The sequence below is a fragment of the Myxine glutinosa genome, chromosome 7 (genome assembly GCF_964187855.1).
Source record: "Myxine glutinosa chromosome 7, kmMyxGlut1.1, whole genome shotgun sequence".
In the NCBI taxonomy this organism is placed as follows: domain Eukaryota; kingdom Metazoa; phylum Chordata; class Myxini; order Myxiniformes; family Myxinidae; genus Myxine; species Myxine glutinosa.
This window is the reverse complement of record NC_136267.1, coordinates 21,056,499-21,075,338: the sequence shown is the minus strand read 5'-3', so window position 1 is coordinate 21,075,338 and position 18,840 is coordinate 21,056,499. Positions and strand designations below refer to the sequence as shown.

Sequence of the window (18,840 nt, the reverse complement as noted above, 5' to 3'; positions counted from 1 at the left end):
GAGTCAACCCCCCCTGGTGTTAATTCAGCGATCGACCGGGATTCTAACCCAGGATCCTAGGATCCTAAGCCGGCACCCTAGCCGCTAGCCCAACACCAGGGTTACATGAGTTACCAGGGTTACAACACCAAGATGAGTCTTGGGAAAGCACGCGACGTCCCCACGGCGGCAAAAGAGACAATTAAGTTCAAGAGAGAGAGAGAGAGAGAACCCGTCACACCAACCCCCCACCAGCAGCTTTGGCTCCACCAGGCAGCTCCGACCCGTTACCCCGCGGGAACCAGGATCGGTGGCATCGGTGGCCGTCGAGGTCCAGCCCGACATCAAGCTCCAGCCAGCTCCGTGCCTTCCTCCCCTTCTCATCCCTCCAAACCATTCCTGCCATTCCATCCTCTTGTGTACGTGAGTTTGTTTTGTTTGTTCTGTCCTGGGTTAAGTAAGACTGTTTATAGGTAAGCTAAGGTACACTGTGTCCGCTACTTCTTCTTCTTCTGTTTTTATTTTATTATCCTTCCTCTTCCTTGGTTTCTTTTAATTGTGTAAATATTAGTAATACATTATAGTCGTATTTCAAACCCTTTTTGTCTTCTTCTTCTTCACATCCGTCGTCATTGTCTTTTCCCCATTGAATACCTGTGGCACGATTTGGCCAACGTTCAGGATCGGGTTAGTCTTTGTTAACGGTTCGTGCCGCGGCTGCCATCCGCTCGGCAAATTAACATCTTATCCGCGGTCGCGAACGAAGCTGCTCACCTGCCTCTGGAGGGAGCTTGTGCAGCTTCAGGGACCACGTCGGTCAGTCACAAACGAGGGGACTAATCCCCCCTCGAGAAGGGATCCGAGGCCGACGTTGGGTTCTGCAACATTTCCCTTTGATATCTGTAATAGCTCCAACTTGACGAGAGGCAATAGGGTGGCAACAGGCAAAGAGATACCCAGTATTGAGGCAAAAAGGAACAGTGGCCAGGGCTTCGGCAGAAAAGACTTTGCAACAAAAAGCAGCTCGCCCAATTGACTCTCCATCTTCTCTATGTTCTGTGCTCTCGGCGCTATGCTTCCTCTACCGCCCCCTCCTCTCCTGTCCGTAGCCTGTTGTAAACTGTCATCTTGCGCCTCTCTTTCCAGACAGGCTGAACACATTGGCCATCTCACACTTCTCAGCATGTACGGGACAGTTTTGAATTTTGACCAACCAACCGGAAGGCAAAGGGAAGAATGAGGGGTGTTACTGCTCCGAGCAAACAATAACAGTCATACCCCGTTTTACGCCATTTCGACCGACGTCAAATCTGACTTTACGCCACTCTTCTAGAGTAAATTTCAGTTCAGCGAACGTCATTATGTGCGACTTTACGTCACTCCTTCGGACGTGAAAAAAATTAATTTTTCCTTAAAAATATATTTAAAAGAAATAAAATAGCACATAAATTAACAATAAAAGAAGCAAAAAACCATTTAAAATACAATAAAAAGCACTTTTTTTTTTAATGTACGTACAGTATACTGTACGTACGCGTACCTGCTGGTTCTCATTCAAAACAGAGGCAACGTACAGTATTCCTTTACTGTGTGTGTGTTAGCCATGGGTCCGAAGAAGGATGGTGCTCGTGTTTCCAAGTGTAATGTGGTTACGATGGAAGATAAGTTAAATCTGATTAAAAGGTATGAAAAAGGTGAAAAAGTGTCGGTGATAGCGCATAGACCTTATCGCGAATCGGAACCGCAATGCGTCATGGGATCGGAAAGGGGCAATAGCGCCGCCAGCGGTCGCTGTCACTTTGACAGACTGCTTGTTTACATTGACACACTACGTGATCCTTACCACTTTAAACTACTTTTAGGACTTTTACTGTGACAAATTAACTGTGAACTGTGATCAGCTCATGAGCCAAGTATTTGCAAGCCAAGGACACCGTCGCAAAACTGAAAGCCACCATTGCAGTATGTAACAAGAAGCTTACTGTTTCGGACATAGCAAACTGTGATGAACTTGTGAAACTTTATACAGGTTTACCTAGTTATGACCTGTTTAAGTGGTTATTAACAGAAGTATCCCCTCATGCACAGAACCTTCATTATTATAAGGGGAAATTATCAATGGAAGACAAGACCTGGCAAATAAACAATACTACAAAACCCGGAGTTAAGCGATCTCAATCTTTAGAGGATCAACTACTCATGACACTCATGAAGCTTCGGCTTAATCTTCGCGACGAGGACCTCGCATTTCGCTTTGGATTAGGACAAAGCACCGTCTCCCAAGTTTTGTTCGCAAGTGTACAGCCAATATAAGTCAAGACCTACTCTCAAGTGCCTTGTTGGTATTACACCTAGCGGAACAATTTCATACATTTCCAAACCTACAGGAGGAAACACGTCGGACAAAAAAATTGTAAAGATGACGAACATTGGAGACAAGTTCCAGCCCGGCGATATTTGTATGGCCGATCGAGGTTTCAACATTCAGGAACTGTTCTTGCATAAGCAGGTTGTTTCTCTTCTCCAATGGGAACCCCCCTTTCCCTCAAATATTTCTTTAAATCGCTGGATTTTAATGCCAAAAAACGCTGAATTTCTTTCACATTAGCCATCTTCCTTTCTGTAAACACAACGTCGATCGTAGACAGACGCTTCCTCTTCTGGGGTTCGTGTTTACGTTTGCCCCCTTTTCGATCCCATCATGCTTTGCGGTGGAGCGCCCTCTGTTGATATTTACCGATTCGTGATGAGGTCTATGCCTTAGGGCTGCCACGGTCGACGGTATCGACCATCATTCATGATAGGGAACGTATTCTCACATACGTCACTGAAAAAGCGCCACCAGCTAAGACTGATAAAATGTGTGTTTGTGTTCAGAAGAGACGCCATGTTTAAGGTGAATAACAATCTTATTAATTTTATTTATTATTCTTTACAAATTCATTTATTAATTGTGTTCATTACTCATTAAAAAATATGACTAAAATGTGTTTTAGTGTTCTTTAAGGTTTAGCGATAGTTATATACTTTCGCGAGTTGTTTGCTCTAGTTGTACGGTGTTTGTCTTCATTTTAAGGCATTTTTAAGGCATTACGCCCGGTTTACGTCAAAAACAGAGTTACGTCACGGCTTATGGAACCAATTAATGACGTAGGCCGGGGTATTACTGTGCATTTATGTTAGCTCAGTTGTTGGTACAGAGGTCATAGAGAAAGAGTTGATGCAGTAATTTATCTGCTGTAACGAATTGTACTTATCTACTTATCTGTTATCTGCTTCTGATGATGCTTACTTCCCAGTGTTGTTCACATTCTGTGTTTAACTTAAAATACACTTAATTATGCAGGATGACATCGCTGGCACAAGACCAGCGACAACCTGCACTCATTTACATAAGTACTCATGACCTTGGAGATTCATATACATGTCACAGTATGCTTGTCTGGTGCCTTTTTGATGAAAATTTCAAATCTTCCTTTTAAAAAAAAATTTGTCTGTTTAGATCATGATTTTAATTTAAATATATATATTTCAGTACGAAACTATTTCGGACAGTAGTAAACCCATCGTCACAAATGAGCCAATAAGAAGTTTTACCTCCTCATCGATCATGCTTGTTTTGCAGAATGTAATGAGCCGCAAAACGAGCACTGAACACCCCGAGCTCATGGAGGTTGAGTTTGCACGCACACCGGTCATGTCCACCTACCTGCTTGCCTTCGTCGTGGGTGACTTCGAGTTTGTGGAGACGGTCTCACGAGATGGCGTGCTCGTGCGAGTGTACACACCGTTGGGGAAGTCTGAGCAGGGCAGGTTTGCCCTTGAGGTTTGCACTCATGAGGAAAAACTTCACCTCCCTTTTACAATGCTACATTTTCTTCCCACTGGATCCTCCCAATATAATTTTTTTTATTCCCTTTTTTAAAAAATGGGGGATTATGTTGTTACCAAGTAACGATCCGTGGGAAGCTTAAAGTATCATAATATATTTGATATGCTGAATAATACAAATCGGGTAAAGGTGAATTTGTGACCATGTTGATTATCCATTGACTGACTTTGGGTCGAACTGATTAATTATTGCAAATTGTGCACTACGAAGTTTTGTTTTGTCTCTTTCTCTGACTGATATCTCAGTTATGAAGGGAACTGGATGAAATTTGTTGGACAGGTTGGGTGTGTGACATAGACGAATTGATTACATTAGGTGAAGATCCGTACCAAATCGGACAATAAAAAAAAAATGTAATGGTTCTTCACCATTGAGAGTTGGGGGGCCAAAAACGATATATAGCATATTTCAAAAAGTTGTGGACGGGTTATGACAACTTGATGAATGACTTGGGTAGGTGACGAGTTCAAGCCGATTCGATTTTGTTTCAGATCCGGCCCATCAGTGGGCTAGAAAAGGTAAACTGTTTACCCTGGCAGGGGTATGCGCTTTACTTTTAAACAGCAGTTGACTGTTTAAAAAGGTAATCGTACATGTTTGTGGTTTCTAATATTTTTTTACTTCTGGTAGGGGTGCCTCCACAAAACACCACAAGAAGCTATTTATTCACGTAAACACCGCATTTGTCCAAGGAGGAAAACCCACATGTGGAGGGTGGATGTTATTAGCATGAATATTGTTTTGTAATGACGTTAATATTATGCTATTATCATTAATGTTATTACTTTTGTTATCGAAGCGACCTTGGGAAAACACCACGATACGCTATCAATACACCTTAAAACGGATTTACCCCGTTAAGGCGGAAACCCCCCGTTAAGGCGGAAACCCCCCGTTAGGGTGCGGGTAGAGGGGGATGAAGTCGCAACAACCTCTGCTGTGTGGCTCTTCGTCCCCCTGTCAAGTTTGGTTGAGATTGGATAAGTAACGACCGAATGTATCGTGGTCAGACAGACAGAAAGTTTCATTCTATATTCTTATGCATTAACTTTTCCTGATTTAACTTATTATGTTTCCCAAGCCTAAAGTTGAGATGTGTGTGGACTTCCATCATTTCGCGATCACCTGGTGTTGGCCTAATGGTTAGGGTGGTGGGCTTGGGGTCCTAAGGTCCTGAGTTTGAATCCCGTTGAATTAATGCCAGGTGGGGTTGACTCAGCCTGTCATCCTTCCGAGGTCGGCAAAATGAGTACCAGATAACTGGTTATAGAGAGGCATTGCATTAGCGGCAGACGCACCCACAGAAAAATGATGCAGACTGGTGGCTGCACACGAATGGATTTTCTCCCTTTAGAATCGCTCTGTTTTACAGTTTATTTAATTCTTTCCACAAAACTTCCCACTTGTATTCGGTGATGACGGTGAAAACTATGGCAATTCATATCTGTATGGAAATTTGGGGAAAAATAAAATGCAAATGGAAAGTTGACCACTACATGTTCAGAGGGAAATGTATAATTGTGCTTGGTAGTGGAATTTTTTTTTTTTTCAGGTTGCCAGCAAGACCTTGCCTTTCTACAAAGAGTATTTCAACGTTCCATACCCTCTTCCCAAAATAGACCTCATCGCCATCTCTGATTTTGCAGCAGGTTGGCAATGTATAGCAGCTGTTGGTGACATTTAAAAAATAATCTGTTTAAATTTTGGCTTCAGTACAACATATTTATTCTTGTCGCCAAGCATTATCTGACATGGTGTGTGTAATGCAGGTGCTATGGAAAACTGGGGGCTGGTTACTTACAGGTGAATTTGAGCACCCTTCCATCCCATAATATTGATTCACCATGATTTGTGGTTCCCATTATGATCCGAAAGGCTTGCGTATTTCGAATTCCTACTGTGTACAATGCAAGTGACTTGGCTTCAAATGGGTCGTCTTACGTTCCTGCTTGTGGAACTCCAACTTGTAACCAGTTTGTCTTTAATATCACTTTTTCTTACCTTGATGTGCATCTTCAATGTCTTGTATCCTTTCCCTTTTTCAATGGCCCAACCATGCCCAATTTTATATGGCATTTCGTGTTTTCTGCTGCATTTATACCTGCACGTTGTGCTGAAAATGCAAAGGGGGGTGGTGGTGGTGGTGGTGGTGTTCGCTCCAAGTTTAGAGCTGATGTGCATAATGTGATTGCTTGCAGCGAAAGTGCAGGTCCTCATGGGTAGGCCTTGGGTTTTTTTTTTTGGTTTTTTTTGTATACAAGATCGAGGCTCGTGTAAGAGCTAAAATCAACATATCTTGTTGTTGGGTGAACGCATATCTTGTTGGTTGTAGCAAATATTAATGATGCACAAATATCAAGCAGTCTTGTTTCAGAGGTCATCAAGTTTGTGCTGCATGCATTCTTTATGATTGGATCATTCTTCGGCTTGTGTGTTTGCACGTTTTTCCTAATTTGTCACGGTGATTGTGGCATTGCAGGATGAGGCATTAATTATCTGCTCATAAAAGGATCGTAAATCCCTCATAATGGAAATGCAAATAGAGTTGATTCATTTTGTGTTGGGATGAGGGAGTGGTGTGTTGGGTTGTGTGGTGGTCACTAATATAATAAGTAGGTAGTATGGCAATTGGGCCTGGTGAAACAAGGTTAAGTAACAAAATAATCACTGATAAATTGATATATATAGTCATCAACAATATAAGTAGTCCAGTTATCTGGGGTTTATTTTCCATAAATTGTCATTGGTGAATTAACACTGAGAATTGGTACAGAAAATTCGGTACGTTTTGGTCGGTATAAATTTTTTTTTATTTTTAAAAAGCTCCATCTCGTTTGTCTTGTCTGTGTTGTTATGCCACCATATTTGTTGATTTTCAGTGCTCATGACCAGCTACATTGTATTCCCTTCAGGCACTGTATTTATTTATCCCTTAATATGAGTGACAAACAGTCAAGTGAGGCTTGTGCCTCTGCGGACAAGGAGACGGAATGTTGTCATCTTGCAGAATAATTATATGTGTTGTGGCGGTTCAATGTAGTGGACATCGCAGACGTCATTGGAATACTCATGACAACTGTGGGCAAACTATTAAACGTGGACACCGGTTTTCCTGATGTACACTGCAGGAGGACAACTTAAAAAACTGGAATAATGCCGACGACAAAACTATAGCTTTGGAGCAGCAAGATGAAGTTAAAAGGACAGCTTTTGCCTTTTTTTAAAAGCCCACGTAAATCAAGTTGGTGAAAGTTCAGAACCATTAATTGCAAAAGAGAAAGTCACCATTAAAACCACGCACGCAAAGCGAAAAGCGGTGTTAAGCAATAGGTTCAGGTCTGTCTGTATGTTTGTCTGTCTACAAACGTCAGTTTATGATCGAGAAACAACTTGATTTCTACTGATATCATTTGAACATTAATCAGGAAACAAACTTCCAGCTTAACAGTACTTTGGCTCTGTATTTGTCCTGGTTGTGCATGCGCGCAGAGGAGTGAGATCATTTTTAAGCAGTGAAGCCACTTCAATATTTGGCTATGTCCTTCCATCCGTCAAAAATGAAGAAGAACCTTTCTAACCCACCGTGGTTAATTCTAGGGGGCTCTAAAGGGTAATTATAATGGGTTATAAAGGGTTCGTATGATATGCTTCCCTCAGACACGGGTGTGATTTTTACTGTCTGCCTGTCTGTCAGTCAGACAAAACTGAAAATCGTTCCAAATAGGAAACTTACTGTGTTTAAGGACATCGCAAAGGGCAACCAACAGGCATGAAGTACTAATGCAACGTGTTCATTAAAGCAGTGTAAAAGACGACATCAATGGTGGTAAACTTCCGGAATTAATTTTTTGATTGCTCTTCCTTTGAAATCTTTCTTTTATTTCAATTTAATTATTTACTTAAACACTGTAGAACACAAATTGCCTTCTAGCCGCTTCCAAAAACCTTCAGTTTTGCAGTGCATCCGTCATTTTTCATACAAGTCCATAAGTTACTTAGGAACATTTTCATTATACATCCAACAATTCCCCGCAAGAACATCCATTGGACGGAAGACCAGTTGCCAGGCGTACCACCCCACAATGCTTTGCGTACCAGCTTCCCAGTGTTCTACCCAATATTGAATTGCATCGTCTCCCTCTCAAACTCTATCTCACTATGTGCATTGCTGGACTTGATGCCGCCGCATACTTTACAGCACTGTATTTTTTATCTTTGTCTACTTCAACGCAGTAATCATTGAAAAATGAGTGGTAAACAAAGGTGTAACGAAAATGGTGAACCTGCACGTAAGAGGCAACGCAGTTGTAAATGGATTTCAAATTAGACATCTATATTATAAAAGGAGCCGTGTCTGTCTGTTTGTTTGTCATGTTATAACTTGAGAACGGATTAACGGATTTCAATAAATCCAACTACGATGGATTCGAGTAATTCCCAGGAAGGAGAGTTTGTGAGCCAAATGGTTTTTTTTGTTTGTTTGTTTTGTTTGTTTTTTGTTTTTATGGGTACATGGACACACATGTGAAAACTGCAAATGCCAGCACGTTGGCTACGTTGGATATGTGACATTGGTTATCGCTGCACAGAGAGCAGGATCTCCCAGGAAGCCTTTTTTTGTTTTCTTCTTCTTCTTCTTCCCCCATAGATTAGCCATCGCAGCAAAGATTGGTATTTCCGTCAGCAAAGCGACGGGTCTTCTATTCTAGTAGTGAAACAATATAAGAAGAGTGAACGACCAGCTGATATCGCTTGCTGTCTTGGTTTGCCACCGTTGAGGGCCGTGGTGACGGCAACCAAGACGTGCCGTTTAAGCAATACGGGCCGTGCTGTAGGCCACGGCCAAACTGGGCATGATAACCGTAGTGGGCGTGACGACCGCAGGAGCTCTCGAGGTCCGGTGTGGACACTGCAGGGGATCGCAGCACAAGTGTCGGGTTTTACGCCATGATGCGGGTACTGGCACAAATGCTGGGGCCTGGATCAGTGCGTGAAAGAAACCACATGGCCCTGTGGGAAGGATAATTCAGAGGGTGAAGGACTGATGCAGGCAGCTTGACAGAGACGATTAGAAATGAGAGATTGTCAAGGTTTAAGGCCACCAGTTATCATTTTAAAATAGTTGAGATATGGTAAGTGAGATAAAGAGGAGTTTGGGTTTTACAAATTGTTTAATTTTATTGCATTTTCTTCCTACGTTTTGTGTGTTTCATACGTATTTTTGATTGCTGGGCTTGTTGAGTGGTGTTGCATAAGACGTAAAACCAAGTATTGGAATGCATTCCCCTTAATTAAACTTTCATATGGGAAAAAAATTCCCTGCTATCCATCATTTCGTTATAAATCCAACCTTTCTGGAACACTTATTGGATGTATGGCGAGGACCTCCATACTTTGACATGATAAGATGGTGTATGAGACTCCGCACGACGGTGGTAAACTTCCAGAATTTTAAAAAGACTTTTAAAATCATTATTGTATTTCAATTTTGCGTCAGGAAGGGCATCAGGAAGGGCATCCGGCCATAAAAAACATTGCCTCAAACAGGGAACCATGATTGTCATGGGGCCCGCAAGGCTAACCCCCGCTCTAGCAGGGAAAAATGGCCTTAAAACGATCATTCATTCATTATTCATTGTATTTCAATTTTATTATATACTTGAACACTAAGTGGGGTAAAATATTATATGAACCCTCAAGTATTGAAATTGTACAGAAGATGTAACTTCCTAGAACTTTTGTGCGGGCAGTTGCCACGTCTTACTCAAGATTGTATAAATGTCACATTTGTCACAAATCCTTTGTGGGTGCCTGTATTTGTACAGTGTGATGGTAATGCTTGTATATGCCAATGATTTGATATGAAATAAATTGTCAGTTATGTATGACTGTGTCATATTTGTTGAGGTGAAATCTTTATTTTTAGGGTTTAATGGAGTAAAAACGGGACACTTAATGTTTAAGCAACGTTGAAGGAATATCAGAGATCAGGAAATTTCTGGTTACTCTCGGTTATAGAATCATCTCGCTTGTCGAGGCATGAACTTTACCAAAGATTCTCTCTGAGCTTGTATAAATGGAAAGGGAGACGAAAGGTCAGTCATCCTTTATTTGCTGATTACATTGCCATGAGGGAGTGCTACGTTGCTCATTTGTGCTTCAAGTGCGAAATATACGCAAATCTGGAGTTCACCCGCCTACCTGTTTGGATGCGGATCGATTACATAACCTGTTCCATCGTGTTTTTTCCAAATATATGTGAAGGGAATTATTTGATAACTATCAGATTTAGTACTTCATGGTCTGGCTTGAGTTTGACGACTTCACTCTAATAGGGGATACCTGTGATCGAAATGCTGAGTTTTTTTTTTGCGACTGAAAATCCTTGGATTCGGCTGAGTAAAGGAAGCTTTAAACACCTGCAGGATTGTGATCAATACATCTGTTGAGCTTGCAGCATGATGTTGAAGTTATGCAGCAACATATCGTTTTATTTGTCTTTTATTTTTTTCTGTTTTGTCGCAGCCTGTATGACGTACCATTCAGATTGATTGGTGCAATCTGTTTAAGAAAAATAAGATGCTCGTGTGATTCTTTTTTAATTAGTCATTGTCAAATGTTCCTTGCTGGAATAGTTAAGCAGAATGTTTTGAAATATTAACCTTTGTTAGCTCTGTTTTGTAACCATCATCAATAATGTAACACAATAGGGTACTTGTGACTATAAAATATTCCATATAAAAATAAACAAAAACGTGTATCCAATTTTTTTCCATATTTTAGTGGGGGGCGTGAACTCATTTTGCAGGGAAACAGCTCTCCTTGTGGACCCCAAAAACTCATCTTCCGCTTCGAAGCAGGTGGTGGCGCTTGTTGTGGGTCATGAGTTGGCGCATCAGTGGTTTGGAAACTTGGTAACGATGGTAAGCTGTCTGTCCCATTGTTCTCAATACTCTTCTTGTACAATCGTTATTTTTTTATTATTATTAAAAACTAGCATGAGTACCCGGTGTTGCCAGGCATCAATTTGGTTTTTCTAAATATTTTGTGGGTGTCTGAAACACTTCCCTTATATTAATTTATTTTTGTATACAGAATCGAGACTGTAAGAGCTAATACATTGAACATGAAAAACATATACAGACACACAAAACATGCAATGAAGGGAGCGGGAGACGAGGGGGAGAGAGAGACAAGATGGGGAGAGACAACACCAGAAGAGAACAGGGATGCCGGTAGATCTGTGGAAGGGGGAGGGCTGGAGGAGGAGGGAGGAGTACACGGTACAAAGCAAATGAACACTTCTAGGAACCCCAGGGAAGAAGTTGGGGGTTCAAACAGGTGGATCTGGGGCGTATTAACAAGGGCAGAAAAGATAACGGTTTTGGATGGGGGAAGATAAGAGATGGTGGTGAACAGCTGTTTTAAAGACCTGGACTGGAGAGAGGGATTGAAGCGAGTGTGGACGGGGAGAGGGAGGGGACCAGGCGGTCGGGGCGAGGGAGGGGACCAGGCGGTCGGTGCGAGGGAGGGGACCAGGCGGTCGGGGAGAGGGAGGGGACCAGGCGGTCGGGGAGAGGGAGGGGACCAGGCGGACGGGGAGAGGGAGGGGACCAGGCGGACGGGGAGAGGGAGGGGACCAGGCGGACGGGGAGAGGGAGGGGACCAGGCGGACGGGGAGAGGGAGGGGACCAGGCGGACGGGGAGAGGGAGGGGACCAGGCGGACGGGGAGAGGGAGGGGACCAGGCGGACGGGGAGAGGGAGGGGACCAGGCGGACGGGGAGAGGGAGGGGACCAGGCGGACGGGGAGAGGGAGGGGACCAGGCGGACGGGGAGAGGGAGGGGACCAGGCGGACGGGGAGAGGGAGGGGACCAGGCGGACGGGGAGAGGGAGGGGACCAGGCGGACGGGGAGAGGGAGGGGACCATGCGGACGGGGAGAGGGAGGGGACCAGGCGGAGAGGGAGGGGACCAGGCAGAGAGGGGAGCAGGAGGGCGGGGAGGGGTGGGGTAGAGGCGGGAGCAGGCGGACGGTGGGAGCGGGGAGCTTTTTCCTTTGGTAACGTCTGTATCAGCTTTGCACATCTGGATTTGGGGAGTTTCTCCCATTCTTCCTTGCAGATTTGCTCTCGCTGTGTCAAGTTGGATGGGGAGCATCGGTGAACATCAGTCTTCAAGTCTTTCCACAGATTCTCAATGGGATGCAAGTCTGGGCTTTGGCTGTGCCACTCAAGGCCTTTCATGTTCTTGTTCTGAGGGCATTCCAGTGTTGCTTTGGCTGTAGGCTTGGGGTCATTGTCTTGTTGGAACGTAAATCTTCACCGCAGTCTGAGGTCTTTCGCACTCTGAAGCAGATTCTCCTGAAGGATTTCCTGTATTTTGCTCCATTCATTGTTTCTTTTATCTTTACAAGTGTTTTTGTTTCTTTTATCTTTTATCTTTACATTCATTGTTTCTTTTATCTTTTATCTTACTATAATTAATTAATCTTACTTCCAGTCCCTGCCACTGAAAAGCATCCCCATCGCATGATGCTACCACCACCATGCTTCACGGTAGGGTTGGTGTTCGTTGGGTGATAAGCTGGGCTCGGTTTCGCCAAATGTAGTGCTTTGCATTCAGGACAAAGAGTTCAATTTACATCTCATCGGACCACAGGATATTTTGCCTCATGCTCTGAGTCTTTCCTGTGCCTTTTTGCAAGCTCCAGACAGGCTCTGTCATGTACCTTTTTCTCAGAAGTGGCTTCCGTCTGTCCACTCTCCCATAAATCCTAGATTGGCGAAGTGCTGCATTGACTGTTGTGCTTCCGGAAGGTCTCCCATCTCAGCTCACGGACTCTGTTGTTCTGTCAGAGTGGTCATTGGGTTATTGGTCACCTCCATGACAAAGGTCCTTCTTGCCCAGTTGCTCAGTTTGGTTGGATGGCCAGCTCTAGGTAGAGTCTGGGTAGTTCCATGTTATTTCCATTTCATAATGATGGTGCTCACTGTGTGCTTGGGAACCCTCAACACTCTAGAAATTGTTTTGTACCCTTCCCCAGACCTGTGCTTCCTCACAATTTTATGTGAAGGCACTGTAGATGTATTTTTTTTTTTTGGTTTACTCGAAGATCATTCTTGTTGGACAGGTAATGGATATTCATTATCCTAAAGGTATTAAGTTGGATAGGGAAATTGGTGATGCATTCTTCCATAATACCTTATTTACTACAGGAATGGTGGACACATCTGTGGCTCAATGAGGGTTTTGCCTCTTGGATTGAATACCTTTGTGTGGATCACTGCTTGCCCGAGTTTGACATCTGGACACAGTTTGTCTCCTCGGACTATGCACCTGCTCTGGAGCTGGATGCCCTCGATAATAGCCATCCGATTGAGGTGACTACTCCATTAGCACTTTGGGTGTTCTGCATCGATGGATGCTGAAGTGAGCTGTCATAGTTTCGGGTCGGACTTGACAAAAACACAACTTACATTATGGTGCATTGCCAGTTACTATCACTAGTTGCCAGTTATATCTCAAGCACAAGGTTGTTTGGATGGGGATGCCTAACCAGACGTGTTGTCCAAATTATAGCTGTACTCATTAAAGTATATTCATTGAAAAGGTCGGCCATTGTGTGCTGATACTTTTGCTAAGTTTGTTGAGGTTTAGCTGACTAATTAGCATTATCTGCAGTACGTTGGAGTGCTCGACCCCAAGGATGTGTATATGCCTATATGGCATAGGCATGATGGGAAAAATGGCTTCCTCCTTACTACTTTGGGCCCAGTACCTTTTCATGCAATCAAAAGCACTATTTCCCTCCTGCTCTGCCATCTTGTAATCGTAAAAATAATTTCTGCAGGTGGAGGTTGGAAATCCAGCTGAAGTCGATGAGATTTTTGACACCATCTCTTACAGCAAAGGAGCGTCAGTCATTCGCATGTTGCATGACTACATTGGTGATGAGGTGAGGCACTCACCATTTTCCAGCTTCCCCAAAGTGTCAGTTGAGCTTCTGTGAAGTAAATCGGGCTGTTCCACATGAGAAAATATTTTGAGAAAAGGATCCTCCAAGTTCCCAATTCTCATTCGACTCGCAGTAAACAAGGAATGGCATCGGCTTCAGAACTGTCAATCTTACTAGAATTCACCAAATGTCTGTCTGTCTGTCCGTTCGAAGGTACCGTAAAAACTGCTGAACCGATCGCAAATATATTTTGGGTGGGTAATCCTGGGACCCCTGGGAGTAAAATAGGCTATTTAGTTTTCCAAATTTCAGCTTTAGTCTCCAGCATTCTCGGGTTTGGACTCCCGCATAACATTCGCGTTTGCATGACGTTCATTGTTCTCGTTGTGACGATGTTGTTTTCCCGGGTGCTGCACAAACGACTGCACCGATCGCTGCACAGCTGCACCTATCGAACTCGGTGACCTCGGACAAAGACCTTTTATTGTTCCTTTAAACCTTTTATTAAATTTAAATAAAAAAATTTAAATATTCCTTTAAACCTTTTATTAATCTTACTATAATTCACCAAATGTCCGTCTGTCTGCCCGTTCGAAGGTACCGTAAAAACTGCTGAACCGATCGCAAAGATATTTTCAGTGGATAATCCTGGGATCCCCAGGAGTAAAATAGGCTATTTAGTTTTCCCAATTTCAGCTTTAGTCTCCAGCATTCTCAGGTTTAGACTCCCGCATAACATTCGCGTTCGCATGACGTTCATTGTTCTCATTGTGACGACGCACAAACGGCTGCACCCGGGAAAGCAACATGTCTCCATCGATCGCTAACAGATCGCTGTCTCCATCGATCTTGCCAAGGCCGTAACAGCTATCGGCTCAAAATCCTTTTAATTGTTGTTTTGGTGCAGTTACACGTATCGGGAATGTGGTACACGTATCGGGAGTACATACGACATAGCGATTGTGAACATGATTATCGATCACGATTCACGATCATGATCATCACGATCATAGTGTATAGATCACAATTTGAAACACGATGGAACAATATTTACCGATATGAACAGTGATGTGGCTTTTATTGAAATTCTAAAGATACTGTTTAGATTTTGATGATTTGCGTGTGATATGATTCAACTGATGTTTATATGAATCGTTTGAAATATTAAAAAAACCTTCAATTTCTGATATTTTGCCATCGCCATATGCGGATTCGCCACGGTCCCACGATCGATGTTTCTATACGTGAACGTACCCGTTTGTTTGCGAACGGGTACGTTTTTCATGAAAGTCCTTCACGAATTTGCTGTCCATGTCTGACGTGCGACTGAAGGTGCTACAGGAATGTGGAATTTATTGGTTTCATGCTTTCGCATTCGCCGTTTCTGCATTGCCTGTTTGCTTCTGGCCTCCCACCCGTGCATAGCACGGGTATTTCTCTTGTAATACCAAATATGTATTGATCCAGAAACTTTGTTGCACGTAACTCAGTTTGTCCCTGGATGTGGGAGAGTCTCTTTCACTTTTCAGTCATTAGTTTAAGACTTGAATGTGAATTCTATCAAGTTGGAGTCCATCGTACTGCTTGGTATTTGTGAGTCTGAAGGAACTGCTTTTTCAGGACTTCCGGAAGGGCATGAATGTGTATCTGAATACATTTCAGCATGGCAATGCATCAACTGGTATGTAACTCTCTTCTTTTCCTTTTTGCGTTATTGTATGTACATTTTCAAAAATAGGAAAGCTTATTCGGACATCTCATCTCAGTTCTCGAAGAGATGAACTTGTAAAATGTGTCGTGATGTCTGGATGTCTGTCCATCCATCCGTTAACTTTTTGCTATTTTTGCTACTCTCCCCTTATCACCCTGTTGATTGTTCTGAAACTTGACACATTAATACAAGACAGTAGCCCACAATTTTTAGATTTTTGATCATGGGGGCTCCTGTCCCTTATTAGCTCCTGTTGGACTTCGTCCGTAACAGGAGCCTATGGAATGGTTCAAGTCAGTCCGTCCGTCCGCAGCCATATCTTGGACATGTATTGTCCGATTTTGTTCAAACTTGGTATAAAGACCATACATGATAAAAAATATGCACATCATTTTCGCGATTCGACGAAAGATGGCCGACTGGCAGCCATTTTGTTAATTAAACAAGTCCCCAACCATTTATCCACATGCATGGACCGATTTTTGTTCAAACTTTGCACCAAGACAATACAATACATGAGAGTATACATATGCAGATTTTGTTTTGTCATCCAAACAAAGATGGCAGACTAACAGCCTTCAACTCCGTACAGCAAAATTACTAAAACCACGGGGGCTGTGACATTTTATGTCTTTTTATTCTTGCTTTCTCTGTGGATTGTAATTTCATATTTGGTCAATTTTTCTGCACAGAGTACGGAGTTTCATATGTGGATGCTTGTATTAAAACGTACTTCACGGTGTAGCTATTCTTTAAAAATAATAATTCACTCAGCAGGATTCCATGCATATTTTCATCATTCTATACCTTGCCTTTTCTACAGCTTAATGCCTTTACCGAAACAGTATTGTACAAAATCAATCGTACGTGCCTAATATAATATACTGTATAGATATGTCTATGTTGTTATAACCATCCTTTCCTCCTAGACGACCTTTGGCAATGCCTAAAACAGGGCAGTGGGAAGCCAGTTGCAGAAATAATGAGGTCGTGGACCCAACAAACCGGCTTTCCCATTCTTCATGTCTCAATGGAGCAGGTGAAAACCACAAGGAGTCATCAAACAATTATAATTGTTCATTTTGTTGAATCTCAAACTATCTATATGTTTGTTTATTTATTATATCAGTATTATGGCTTGCCACCTTAAGGTGGCCCTTATGATGAAACAACCTCTTCATGCATGCTGCCTTTTTCCAGGAAGGAAGTAAAGTTTGATTTCCATAATGTGAGCTATTCAAAATTGGTAAAATGACTATTATTCTGTAGGCGACAATCAATGCCATGAATCAAAATGTATTGTGTAAATTCTGACTTCTGCAATATTCCTTCACAGGGATATTGGCCTGGCACCTACTGTTGCAATTAGCACAGTGGCAGGAAGAGGAGACACCTCCATGCTGAAAATTTAATGAGGATAATTTTGCGAGTCATAATAAAACGGCAAAGCAAAGCAGTAATTAATAAAAATATATTTAAATGGCAAAGCAGCAATTAACTAGAACTGCACTCGGTAGAGCGCATACCTTCACCAGGCTGAACAGTTTATGTTTTGTATCACACTGATAAGCCGGATCTGCAACTGGACTTGGAAATTCAAAAATCTTCTTGTCCCCGAGCCAACTCATCCACCTAGTTTTGTCATAACCTGTCAACAAAACTTTTTGAAATATCATTCTATAGAGGATATCATTTTGGCTACATCTCTCAATGGTGAAGATTCACTTTTTAAAAAATTTAAATTTTAGGATCTGGATCTGGATCTTCACTTATATTTAATCAATTTGTCATTGTCACACCCCCAACTTCTCCACTAAGTTTGGTGAAATCCATCGATAACATTTTTATATATCCTGCTCACAGACAAACAAACAAGAAAGACGTAGTGCAGAGCAGAAATCTCTAAAACAATTTTAACCTTAAAAATAATTGGTGGTTGAATTCAAAGACGAAATATGCAAATCCTCTTCAAATTGGATGGAAATTGATAATTTGAGAAATTTGGCCTATGTTGACCTCAAAAGTAATTGGTGGTTGAATTAAATGACCTGATGTGCAAATCTAGTTCAAATTTCAAGTCAACACAACACACAACAACATGCATTTTAAAGGCCATTTTCCCTGCTAGAGCGGGGGTTAGCCAAATTTCAAGTCAATCGGATGGAAATTGATGATTTTAGAAATTCGGCCTATGTTGACCTTTTGACGTTTAGACTTCAAAAATAATTGATGGTTGAATTAAGTGACCTGATATGTAAATCCTCTTCAAATTTGAAGTTAATCGGATGAAAATTGAGGCTTTTAGAAATTCACCAAAGTTGTTGACCTTTGGCCTTTGTTGACTTTTTACCTTTTGATCTCGAAGCTTATTGCTTCAGGCCATCTCTATGATTTGGTGAAGTTTTGTGAAGATCGGTTGAAAATTGTGATCTGTAGGCGATTGACATCCAGACAAACAGACAGAATAACACATGTGACCAACCAATATACGGTACTTGAAAAATCTTCGATTTTCACAAATAACAAATGGACAAGCAAGGGTGAAAACATAACCCGTTATCCACCTTTGGTGGTGGCAGTAGTAAAACGATACACAAATCTTTATTTCACAATGAGAGCACTAATCCCACTTTGAGCTTGTCAATATAAGCTCAAATTTGTCAATCTTGTTGAAAGCGCTATTGCCGCAAGCCTTGTGAAAAACAAGGGAATGTATAGGCCTATAGGGATAGTTTGACTTGCAAATTGTAAAATAAACCTCGTGTCAGGGCAGAATAACTTGGGAGAATAGAGGAGATGGCTTCACTGCCGTCACATCCACCATGGCTGTGGCGAGCGGCTTGTTGCCCCAGCAACTTCCAGCATTCAGTGACACACCAAGACTTGTCTTTACTCTCCTCTCATCGTCTCCTCACCATTGTTTATCTTCCTTTTACTTCTTCTTTCCCTCCATTCTCTTAAAACCGACTTGAAATATTATTCTCAAGCCTTCGTTGGAACTCACTCTCATTACTGACTTCAAATGTATCAAAATCTCTACAATTGCCCTATGGATTTTCTTTTTTCTATTCCACCCGTGGAGTAGTCTTTCCACCTGCAGCAACATTGAGCTGGTTTTATTACATTTGTGAACTACTCGGAACCCCCGTTGTTTCCCATGCACATAACTATGTCGATTAAGATGCTTGATGCACAAGACAGATACCAAATATCAAGTTCTTTGTTAAAAGCACATCCCAGAGCTTACACACAAGGAAAAAAAAAAAAAAAAAAAAAAAAAGGTGCGGAATTGTGCATTTTTTT

At 42.2% G+C, this 18,840-nt stretch overlaps 1 protein-coding gene across 7 annotated transcripts in view; it reads left to right on the top strand.

Annotated features, from left to right (window-relative positions):
- Nucleotides 1–18,840, top strand: part of NPEPPS (aminopeptidase puromycin sensitive) — a 170,237-nt gene that overhangs the window by 95,307 nt on the left and 56,090 nt on the right. For all 7 annotated transcript variants that reach the window (XR_013624027.1, XM_068121918.2, XM_078781362.1 and 4 more), the window contains exons 8-15: nucleotides 3,605–3,805; nucleotides 5,424–5,520; nucleotides 5,641–5,674; nucleotides 10,680–10,794; nucleotides 13,087–13,251; nucleotides 13,722–13,826; nucleotides 15,447–15,507; nucleotides 16,467–16,576. Coding sequence is in view for 6 of the 7 variants with exons in the window: in XM_068121918.2 (XP_067978019.2) it covers nucleotides 3,605–3,805; nucleotides 5,424–5,520; nucleotides 5,641–5,674; nucleotides 10,680–10,794; nucleotides 13,087–13,251; nucleotides 13,722–13,826; nucleotides 15,447–15,507; nucleotides 16,467–16,576 (888 nt within the window). In the remaining variant the exon portion in view is untranslated. The remainder of the gene's footprint in view (nucleotides 1–3,604; nucleotides 3,806–5,423; nucleotides 5,521–5,640; nucleotides 5,675–10,679; nucleotides 10,795–13,086; nucleotides 13,252–13,721; nucleotides 13,827–15,446; nucleotides 15,508–16,466; nucleotides 16,577–18,840) is intronic.